Source organism: Bubalus bubalis, chromosome 2 (genome assembly GCF_019923935.1).
Source record: "Bubalus bubalis isolate 160015118507 breed Murrah chromosome 2, NDDB_SH_1, whole genome shotgun sequence".
In the NCBI taxonomy this organism is placed as follows: domain Eukaryota; kingdom Metazoa; phylum Chordata; class Mammalia; order Artiodactyla; family Bovidae; genus Bubalus; species Bubalus bubalis.
The window spans coordinates 156645063-156657059 of NC_059158.1; the positions used below are offsets into that span (position 1 = coordinate 156645063).

Sequence of the window (11997 nt, forward strand, 5' to 3'; positions counted from 1 at the left end):
CTTAAAGGCAATCTGTCCTGAATATTCATTGGAAGGACTGATGCTGAAGCTGAAACTCCAATTCTTTGGCTATCTGATGCGAAGAACTGACTCACTTGAAAAGATCCTGATGCTGTGAAAGATTGAAGGTGGGAGGAGAAGGGGATGACAGGGGATGAGATGGTTGTATGGCATCACCGACTCAATGGACATGAGTTTGAGTAAGCTCTAAGGGTTGGTGATGGACAGGGAAGCCTGGCGTGCTGCAGTCCATGGGGTTGCAAAGAGTCAGACATGACAGAGTAACTGAACTGAACTGCACTGATGATATGTGAGACCATATCCACGCTCTTGCCCTGTGGTCCATAAATGTTAGGTATGGGTCTATTCTTTGTGGATATATATATTAATTAATCACACAAAGAAGTATAAAATTGAACCATGATGATAAGAAAAATAATATACTATTTCTTCTCTCCTAAAATGCTCTATTTGATCTCCATTCCCAGAGTTCTCCTTGCATCTGGGGGTTCCCAGTTTCCATTGAACCCAGCAACACCCTCTTCTCCTACTTTCTGAGATCCAAAAACATTGACTTAAATATTTCACATTACTCTGGCCCCTTCTGAACTTGGAGCTCCAGAGAAATGAATCCCAGGAAGAATAAGGGAGGCTGACCAAGACTTAACCCCTTCCAGACTTACTTATTTCTTGCTTTTCATTAGGTCCAAAACAGGTACCCCATCACCCATCACCCCCTCTACTATGGTAGATTCCATCTTTGTACCCACTCCAGGAGCTCCACAGCTGACCCAGGCTGGGAGATGGTTTCACCTCTTTGTTAACGTATTCTTGTGTCTCACAACTCTTCTGCTCCCTGCTTCCTGCTGTCTAAACTCAGCCTATTTCTTCTCACTTAGTCTGCAGCAGCATCAGAGAAACCTTCTCTGACTAATTGGAGAAAAGGTAGCAAATTCATCCACTTGTCTCTCTGAATAGGCACCCCACACTGTAGCTGCTTTTAAGCATGCATCTCTTCCTTGCCCTGATATTACTGTAATTCACCTGCGACTCACTGTCTGTGTGTTCTTGATCTCTATCAGCCTCTGTGATGTCTGGGTTAGATTGTGAAACTCCCAGAGGGGGCAGGCCCACATCTGCCCTGTGTCTCCAGACCCTGCTCAGCAGAGCAGCAGGCAGAGGTGGGCACTTAATATAGACTTTTGATGATGGAAACAGAAGAGCAGCACTCTGTCTAGAGCATTGTGAGTGAGCAAGAAGCGAGCTGCCACACAGATGGACCACAGCACAGCAGTTCTCCTGCCAGCCTGGAAGCTGGAACACACTTTTCCTTTTAAACCAAGTATGTGGGAAAGGGGACAATGTCTTATCTCTGAGATAACAAGAGCAACAAACACCGTGAGAGCACTGCTCTAACGGTGTTGACCAATCTGGTGCTCAGAACAACGTTTTGCATTGGGGGACTGTCATCATCAGGCCAGTTTTACAAATGAGAAACCTGAAGCACAGAGAATCTGTGCAAATTGTTCAGGCCTCAAACTGGGGCCATCTGGTTTCAGAGACCTCTGCTTACCCGCCACGGCACACTTCCTGGACATGAACTAGGGCAGCTTCAAGCACAAATGGAGAGCGAAGGGCTGCTAGCCAGGCTCTTGTCCCATGCTCTCATGGATCCTTGACCGACTGATCCCTGTCCCACCCAAATGACTGGCTGAGGGGAGGAGTTGGCCACTCAGGCAGTTGTCCAGTGTGGAGCCAAGTTGGCCTTCAAAGCATTTGTTCACACCCCACCCCTCTCTCTCCTCCTGTCCTCTCTTCTGTTTCTCAAACATACTAGGTGTGTTCATTCCTGGGTCTTTGAACCTGCTGTCTCCTCTACCTGGATAACTCTTCTTCTAGACCTCTGTATGTGTCCCTTGGTCATTTGCATCACTTAGGTATCAGCTCAGATGGTATATTCTTAGGGCAGCTCCTCACAATCTGTCTATGTAATGTAGCTCCCAAGCCCTCCCCCTCCTTCTTGTCTAACTCATTTTCCTGTTTTGCCTTCATCACAGCACTCAACACCATCTGAAATCACTTTATCACTTTTTTTGTCTGCTAGTTTACTTGTCTATTTCTGCATCTTCACTTGAACATTAGCTTCAGGAGACCAGAGATCTCATCTGTGTTGTTCTCTCCTGGAAACCCAGGGTCTGAAACAATATCTGGCATGCTGTAGGTGCCCAACAAACATTTGTTAAATATATGCATGTGTGAATGAATAAATACTAAGTCCTTTAGAGATATATGTGAATTTGGAACTTGTTGGATCCTTCAGTTGCCTGCCCCTCACCACATACATTTCAAGCCTTTGGCAGGAAGAGACCAGATTTTCAGCTTTGGCATCCTTTTAGCCCCTGGAGTAGTGGCAAGTGACCAAGGAGCTGTTCAGTTCCTTTGTCTGGTCAGAGGAAAGACCAAGACATTCAGCTACTGAGATTGCAGACTGTCTGCATTAGCTGCAAGTCTACATGTGAACAATTGCTGGACAGCTCCCTCCCTGAACAGAAAACAAAATACTGAAATCTCAGCTTTTCATTTTCTGCCTGTGTCTGACTTCTCTTTCTTCCTTCTCTAGAGAGTTTTCCCCATCTCCTCCCCTTTGTCTCCCTTCCTCACTGAAATCCTGTGAAGAAAAACAAGCAAAAAGTGGGAAAATGTGTTCATATCTAACACATGCGACTCTTGTTTCTAGTATAACACAATCCCATTAAAATCTCCTGGCTCCTGCCCAAATAAAGCAAAACCTCAAAACATAATAATCATATGCAGAGGGTGCTTGATTTGATCCAGACTTAGTATCCACACTATCTCCCATCCCTCTCACATAATAATAGAGCTCATTTCTTTATTGGAGCTAGCTTTCTTTTTTTTCACTCCATGCTTTATTTGTGACACACTATAAAAATAACAAACAAGAAAGGAAAGCTCCTGACCTTCAACCAGACCTTATGTCACTTAAGGATATTTCACAGTATTCCTAAGAATTTTTTTTTAAACAAAATATTGCTTTACCATAAGCAAAATATATGTCATTATATATTAATCTCTTTCAAGTCATTTTCAGGCTCATTTATCTTCTGGATCCTCTCAACATACTTATAAGGAAATGCGGGGAATAGAAAAAGGTTCTTTTAAATCACAGAAGTTGGAAAAGGGACCCTGGGGAATAAAGAAATTGAAGGAGTTCACACAGCAGATAGATACCATCCAGAACAGGTTCCAAGCCCTGTTATTTGCTAGAGACAAGCATATTCTTGCCAGAAGCCACACTCCCAGTGCCCCTGTGACATTCAGCTGAACCAGGCATACAGGAGAAGATATAAGTCTCTCTCTCTCTCTCTTTCTTTCTTTATTTTTTGAGAAGACAGGGCTTCTAATGGGGACAGATGCTGACTGGGAGCAGCCCAAAGTGAAACACACTTCCTGTTCTCAGCTGTGCCACTCCTCCTTGTGTCTGCACTGGATGCCCAGTCCTGGAAGAGGGGCACTGAGCAGGCACCTGGACTGAACAGGAGTCTTTGGCTGTAGGCTGCAGTCTAGTTGGGACTTTTTGGCAATCCTAGTCACAAAAGGGCTTCCCTGGTGGCTCAGATGCTAAAGAATCTGCCTGCAATGCAAGAAACCTGGGTTCAATTGCCAGGGTAGGGAAGATCCCCTGGAGAAGGGAATGGCAACCCACTCCAGTCACAAAAGGAGGAACACTGCCCTCAGTCTCTCAGAGACATTTATTCATACTGAGATCAACATCACTTCCTCTCATAATGCCTGGGCCATGGCCCCAGTCATCTTCTGTCCTGAAGTGCCCTGCTCATTCCAGGCAAACGCAAGATGAATGAAAATGTCCGCGAAGCCTGTCTCTCAAAGACAAAGCCTTCAACAGAAACTAGAGGGTGCAGCAGCATGCCATCCTAGTACACCATCACTTGTTGTAGGAGCACCCAGAAGCCTGACCCCCACTTCAGGGAAGCTGGTGAAGAAGGGGCTGATGTGTGACCATATAGCCCTGCCCAGGGTGCAACTGAATGTTCCTTCTCCAGCATCACTAACTAAGTCAGATTTTCAGGTGAACCTTTCTTATCTGGGTTTCTGTGGGCCAGAACTGTGTTGCCACAATTTATGATTCCAGAAGAATGTGCACATATTCTCCAGCACTGCAGACACTAGATTGAAAATGGGGCTAGAAGGGGTGGTGTGAGTATGTCTTTGAAAATCTGAATGTGTCGGGGTAGGGAGACCCCTTGGCCTTGGGAAGACTCTGGTCCATAAGGTACTTGGCATCTCTATCCAGATGGGGAGGGTTTAAGGGACTTTCTAAGTTCATGTGCTTTCAGACCTGCCAAGGGGAATAGTTATGATCAGACTCCCTACTTCCTTCTCCACTTTCCTTAAACTTCCTTTCACCCTACTTACCTAATACCTTCAACCTAAAAAAACTTGAGTCTGACAAGAAGTGTCTTAGCAAACTGTATAATCTTCACGAACTTACAAACCCTCTCCATTTCCTCCTCAGTAACTAAAATACACTGCCGAAGATGTCAATATAATATGGGAGGGGATCATCTCAAAGGGAAGAAACAGATGTAGGCTATAAGGACAAGATCTCCACACACTATCAGAGAGGGAAGAAGTTTGAATCTGGAACTGAAGACAGTCTGGGGAAATATCACTAACGACAAATCAGATACAAGGATATCTTGGCAACAAGCATGAATGTACCACCAAGTTCCTTCATTTCATCCCTTCCAACTTCCAAATCTTCCCCTCTGAGGACGCTTATGGAATTTGAGGATGGAATTGAACATATGGAAGGAAAATGCAAAACAGGCTCCACCAGGCACCAGATACCTCTTGGGAAAATTTAACCACATGAAACATCACTGGGGATCCCTTAAAGCTTACAGTCCTCCTCCTAGAGACAGCATAGGGCAAGTAGGCGAGTAGGCAAAGGGGAGAAGGGTCTCACCTGTTCCGGCCCCTGGAAGCAGATGCGGCAGAGTGGGGTCCTCATGCCACTGTCCAGGCTGCTGCCCAGTGAGTAGCGATCCTCAGCCTTCCCTTTACAGAAGTCATCTGATGAGGCACTGCTGAGCAGCGAGACAGGTGGCTCTGTGGCTGGGCCACCCCAGTCATCTTCCACAGAAGGTTGCAAAGGCGGTGGAGGTGGCAGGGGAGGGGTCTCCCTGCTCACCCCTTCTCTAGGGCCCCTCCAGCCTGCCCACCCCCCGGCACCCAGAGCCGGAAGGGTGTTGTTGTTGGCCGCCAAACCAGGGGGCTGGGGTTCCCCGTGCATGGGCAGGGGCGCTGGAGGGGGGCGCCGCAGGAGGAAAACCTTCAGGTCATTGAAGAGCATACGGCAGCGGCACTTGAGTAGACCCTGGTGGCGCAACATCTGGGGAGCTGGGGTGCACAATCCACAGCGGTACCAGGCACAGCAGCACCACCACCACCAGAGCAGCCCACTCAGGGGCATCAGCATGTGCCCAGTGGAAGCAGAGGGCCCAGTAGGGGCAGGTGGAGTCTTTGCGGAGGATAGGATGGTCTGGGGGGTCCACAGTGTATCTGTGTTATGATGGAGGGAGTCTTCGTTCTTGCTGGCTCCTCTTATATCCCCTCCAAGTAGCAAATAAATGACTCCCAGGACTGGCAACTGAGAGTTACTGGTCCTGAACTCTACCTGGACAGTCCAAAAAAAATCATCTTGCCCCTCCTACCTCTACCCAAACCTTAAGCTTTCAGCGTGTCTCCCTCTTTGCTTTTGACCTGGTAGCACTGGTACAGGCAGGGGGATAGAAAAAAAAGTTGAGGATGGGCTGTTAGGGCCTTGAGATCAAAGTCTGACTGTTAGAAAGTTCCCTGGGAAGAGGCTTATTGGGTTTTTCTCAAATTCCCAGGGAGTGGGAAATTTCTTCATATAAAAGGGTGAGGAAGTTTATCAATAAAATTTGGAGTGGACTGAGCTGGGCTTAGAGCAAACTAGCTCAGTGAAGAATTGAGGACTGCATGTGCTAGAGAGAAAAGAGAGTTTCCCTTAGGTAGCAGGAGGTTGGTTTTGAGGGCCTGGGGGAGGTGAGGAGGGGAAGAGAGGAGGTTGGGAGAAGTTTTAATTCTCCTGGGCAGAAAACTGGGGCAATTAACCTCCAGAAGCACCAGAGTTGCTTTTAAGAGAGCAGTGGGTGGTGGGGAAAGGATCCAGGTGATACTGGGCAAGGGGCTTGTGCTTTGCCTCTGCAGCGGAAGGGCTGCACAGAAGAGGGGAAAGCCAATTAGGAGAAGAGAGGTGGGAAAATCAGGGACTGGGGACGGGGAAAAAAAGGGGGAAAACAGAAAAGATCGTTTAACCCTTGCAGAGCCACCTCCTTCCTGAGCGTTAAGATCCTGGCTAGAGGAAGGGTGTGTGTTTGGGGAGTGGGAGGCAGTGGAGCAGAGATAAGGGGTAGAGAAGAGGGGCGTGCGTGTGGGAGAGAACTAGGGGGAGTAGTTACATGATCAGAACCCCCTTGCCCAGCCCTGTGGCAGTCTGTAAACCCTCGGCCCCCTTCCCTGGCTCCATCAAAGGTCCCTTGGGGCGAGGGGCAAGGGGCGGTAGAAGGGCAGGTCCGGGCGGGTGAGTGGCCTCGCCTTCTCGGGTTGCTCCTCTGGGCCGCTGTCGCCCTCCTTCTCTCTTTCCGGATCTGCCTGCGGCCACCGATGCTGCTGTGGCGGCGGCGGAGACTGCTTGTCGGTGGCGTCCGGGTGTCTCCGGGGCGGGGGCCGCTCCGGCTCGTCCTCTGGCTGCAGCTCGCCGTCCGAGGCGGCCAAGACTCCCGGCTTCATGATCCTCCGCCTCCTCCTCCTTCCCGGGGGGCCAGCTCTGAGCCCCCGCGCCCAGGCAGCGCTGCCATGCAACCAGAGGCGAGGCAGGCGTAGGGGTGGGGGCGGCTGGGGAGTGAGGAGTAAGGGTAATAAAAAATGAAATAATACTAGTGAAATAAGAATAATTCGGTTCTCAAATAATCAGGAAAGAGCGCTTCTAGAGGGGTGGGGGCGGAGAAGGGCGGCTGCCGGGTCTTCACGGCAGCTCTGCCCCTGCTACCCCCACCAAGGGCGGCCTCGGTCGGCTCTCTGCGCGCCTCCCCCCCCCCCAACCCTTCCCTCCTCTCCGCTGCCTCTAGCTGGCTGGGCTCGCTGTTGCTACCTCTCTTCGTAGAAGCAACGAGGTAAGGCTTGTTTGCAGTACCAGCTAAGGGTGGGGAGGGGGGAACGAAGCAGCGTGGCCGAGGTGGGAGGTAGCCAGCACTTGGCTCCGGCTGGGTCCTCGCGACTCCCCAAAAACCATGTATAAATATATCTCTTTGAAAAGGCGAGAGGAAGCAAATCAGATTCCAGGCTGCTGCCAGGTGTTGTCTCGTCTTCCGCCGTTGCTCAGCACCCGCCCGCCGCGACTGCTGCCCCCTTGGCTCAGTTCCCAAAGGGGTGGTGCTGGAAGGGAGGTGGCAGGCGGTGAGCTGACCGTCCGAGGTCTGGAAGCAAGGTTCCTGGAGCAGAGAATCTGCTCTCAGCTCTCTCCGCCGCCGCTGCTGCATTCAGCACCCTAGGCGAGTGGACAGCTCCCACCCAGACCCAGAGCGTCACGCAAGTGGGGGCCTGACGCAGACGCCGGGGAGGGATTGAGGAGGGAAAGAGACTAGAGGGAGAAGGAGAGAGGGGAGAAGGGAAGCACTGTTCGAGGGAAGGGGATGGGGAGGGACCAGGCGAAAAGGAAGGAAGGAGAAGGAGGGATTTAGGAAGGAAAGGAGGAGGGAGCAAAGTGGTGGAAGAGAGAGAAAGGCAAGTGGGGTGCAGGGGAGCATTCAGGTACTAACTCGTACATTTGCCCCCAGCTTGGGAGAGTGTATCAGTGTGGATGGCACAGCTATAGAATTTCTTCCCGCTGTACACTGTTACTGCCCCCTCAACTCACATACACAGAGACTTCTACATCTCAACCAGAGTCCCATTTCCCTGCTCATATAAACATTTTAAGCAGATACCAGTCTGCAAACTTTGAAAGACAGAAATTTTTGTGATTCTTGCACTGATGCTGGGACTTGATGGAGACTAAATCCCTCACATGACTAGGAACTCATGAGAAGAAAATATTTCTAACAGGGAGAGATGCTAACACCATTTTTGCCAGTTTTTTTCTAGAATATAAATTTCTAGACAGAAATTTTTCTGGGTCCATTTAAATTCTATGTGCCTAGGTCAGTGATGGCATGTGGTAGGTACTTAATACATATTTGTTGAATGGATTATGACCACTTTCACCAAAGTCATTTGTGTTAGTTGCTCAGTCATATCTGACTCTGCAACCCCATGGACTGTAGCCTGCTGGGCTCCTCTGTCCGTGGAATTTCCCAGACAAGAATACTGGAATGGATTGCTATTTTCTTCTCCAGGGTATTTTCCTGACTCAGGGATTAAACCCAGGTCTTCTTAACTGCAGGTAGATGCTTTACCATTGGAGCCATCAGTTCAGTTCAGTCGCTCAGTCGTTTCCAACTCTTTGTGACCCCATGAACTGCAGCACGCCAGGCCTCCCTGTCCATCACCAACTCCCGGAGCTCACCCAAATTCATGTCCATCAAGTCGGTGATGCCATCCAGCCATCTCATCCTCTGTCGTCTCCTTCTCCTCCTGCCCCTAATCCCTCCCAGCATCAGTGTCTTTTCCAACGAGTCAACTCTTCGCATGTGGTGGCCAAAGTATTGGAGTTTCAGCTTTAGCATCAGTCCTTCCAGTGAACACCCAGGCCTGATCTCCTTTAGGATGGACTGGTTGGATCTCCTTTCTGTCCAAGGGACTCTCAAGAGTCTTCTCCAACACCACAGTTCAAAAGCATCAATTCTTCAGCACTCAGCTTTCTTCACAGTCCACTCTCACATCCATACATGACCCCTGGAAAAACCATAGCCTTGACTAGATGGACCTTTGTTGGCAAATAATGTCTCTGCTTTTGAATATGCTGTCTAGGTTGGTCATAACTTTCCTTCCAAGGAGTAAGCATCTTTTAATTTCATGGCTGCAATCACCATCTGCAGTGATTTTGGAGCCCAAAAAAATAAAGTCTGACACTGTTTCCATTGTTTCCCCATCTATTTCCTATCAGGGAAGCCTAAAACCATCATTACTCCAAGCCATAGACCTCTTTCAATTGTAATCATAAGAATCCAGAGTGATATTACAGCCTCATCTTAACCAATGTCTCCAGCTTCCCCTCTATTTGAGCCTTTCACTGAGCCACTGACAAGAAATAATTTGAGATGGATGTTAATTTCCTCTCTTATTTCTACTTCTGACTCATGTCATCCTACTCCATCCTTCTCAATGAGTTGCTAGTGAATAGAAAAGTGTCCTTAAATGTGAAGAAAAAGGAAAATTTAAAGTGGTCTGTACAAATACTCAGTACTTAGCAGCTGTGGGCTTTGGTCATTTAAAACTTAGGATTTCTTTCTTGTCTTTCCTCATAACTAATCCCTCTGTCTTTAGCCTCCATGCATGTGTGTGTGTGCGTGCACACACACACACACACACACACACAGCCAAGGTCATAGACTTGGACAAACTATCCCAATGAGTCATCTCCTTTAAAAATGCTGGAGCCATAGACAGAGTAGCATGCAAAAACCTCTGTTTCAAAATATCATTGACAGCCCTATGAGTCACCAGAAAACTATCCCTTTGCTGCCATCTCCTTCAATGATTCTTTCCTACAGGTTCTAAGGAGCAAGGATGTAAGTATGGGTCTTGGTTAACCCAGGGTGGCTACTTGCTTGAATCGTGCCTCAGAACCCACCACAGATGCTGACACCTGGGCCAAGGTGAGTAGTTGGAAGAGGATGGTGCTGTTAACAACTCCAAAATAATATGTATTTTATTGATATGAACATGACTACTGTGCTACAGAAAAGATTTTCTTTGCTTAAAAAAATCCATCTTATCTCAAAGAAAATTCTCTGTGCTCCACATTACCTTGTGCTTGCCTCTGACGTTGTGCAAATTAGTCTTTAATAATGATTTCATCATATATTCGACTTCCCTGATGGCTCAGAGGGTTAAGCATCTGTCTACAATGTGGGAGACCCGGGTTTGATCCCTGGGTTGGGAAGTTCCCTGGAAAAGGAAATGGCAATCCACTCCAGTACTATTGCCTGGAAAATCCCATGGACAGTGGAGCCTGGTAGGCTATAGTCCATGGAGTCGCAAAGAGTCAGACACGACTGAGCGATCTCCCTTTATAAGACTCAGAAATCCTTGAAGGCAAGAATCCTTGAAGGCACTTAAAGTCTTCTGGGTGATCAAGAAAATGAATGTTTCAGAAAATTTTAAATTGTTTTTAAATTAAAAATAAATAAAAATTAAAAAGAAAATGAACAACGAGTGATGGATGGCCTTTTTGTTTCAGTGAAGCTATCATATTTTTCCTCTTTATCCTATGCACACCTATGTGAATGCTCTCATACATGACTGAATATCTGTTTTACCCAAAACTGAGTTTCAGGATTTTATGCCAATAAAACACTGGTTCCAAGTATGTCATGGAAATAAATTGGGGCAGGAGATACAAGAGCCATAAGAAGCTTTACTCAGAGTCATTGAAAGGGGTGATATCCATAAGAAGACTGTCTTTTCCAGCTCTTCCACTGACAGCAAAAAAGATTTCTAGAAACAGAAAGCTGCTAAGGGTGGGAAGCAACAAGACTGTTTTCAAAAAACCTGGAAAGCTTGAAAGTTCTGTTTTGAACATAATGTAAATCTTGAAAAATGCCTCACTGAGTCAGATTCTTCTGATACTGATGATGAAACAGTAGTTGTGAGCCCCTTAAGAATTAAAGTCATAGATCAATGGGTCTCCATTTAAGCATTCAAAAAAAACATTTACTAAACACCAATTATAAGTAAGGCATTGTGTTGGAAGATGTGGGGAACATAAAAATGAATTGATTGAAACTGCATCCTTTAAGGTCTAGTACTATAAACTTATACAAAATCATAATATAAGTTATAAAGTAATAAATACTACAAAGGTATTCAAATTTTGAAAAATGTTTAGAAATAGGTGGTAATTAATGCTTACACCCTGGCAGCAGTTAGGAGAGGTGGGAGGAGGTGGAGATGCCAGAGCTGTAGGAAAGCTTTTTTTTAAGAAGTGACATTTGAACTGAGTTAATATGTAGAATTCAGAGGAGGGAAGTATACTTCTGGCAATGGGAATGCTGAAATACTTTGATTCTTCCATTTGCCTGGAGTGGAAGTTGCTTGAAGGTAAGTAGCTAGAAGTAAAGTTAGAAAGGTAGACTGAAGCCACATTACAGAAGGCCCTGAATGCCACTCTGGGAGAAGATTTATTCATTGACCAGGTACTTGTTTTAATGGTTTTAAAGATTTGGAGCTGAAGGTGAAGGGCAGAAATAAACTTTATCTCTTAGCAGGTTAATTAACTGGATGGGATTTCACTGCTAACAGGTGAGAAGCAATCAATATTTTTCATTTCACGCCAGAAAGTTCTCAGCTCCTTAATAGATTTATTCTTTTAAACGAGGTTGTTTTCAGATATATTTCATTACATACAGGGATGCTGGGGGTCATATGAATTAAAAGAGTAGAAGAATGAGAGGCTCAAAGGAATAGTCTTCAGGAAGAAATATTAGGAGATGCAGAGATTCAGAAAAGACTTATTGCAGAGGCCATTGCACTTTTTTCAGCAACCAGGGGAGCCCTAAAGGGATGCCATCTAGTAGCTATTGTTTCTTTTCCTAGACAGAGTACTCAGGGTGGAAGGCATTTTACAGAGGCTAGGGGGAAAAAGATTAGGTGACTCTGTGCCTAAGATCTGATAGCAAAGTAAGGGCTAGAACTTACACATCTTCTAATCCTCAATACAGTTTGCTTTCCACTAATTCAGTTTAAATACATGCTGCTGCTAAGTCACTT

The 11997-nt window shown here is 46.7% G+C and overlaps 1 protein-coding gene across 1 annotated transcript in view; it reads right to left on the reverse strand.

Moving 5' to 3' along the window:
* The window catches only part of MARCHF4 (membrane associated ring-CH-type finger 4), a 117586-nt gene extending 110715 nt beyond the window's left edge, over positions 1 to 6871 (reverse strand). Inside the window, exon 1 of the mRNA XM_006076458.4 lies at positions 5009 to 6871. Coding sequence (XP_006076520.1) covers positions 5009 to 5521 — 513 coding nt within the window. The 5' untranslated portion in view covers positions 5522 to 6871. The remainder of the gene's footprint in view (positions 1 to 5008) is intronic.
* Positions 6872 to 11997: the final 5126 nt, after the last annotated feature.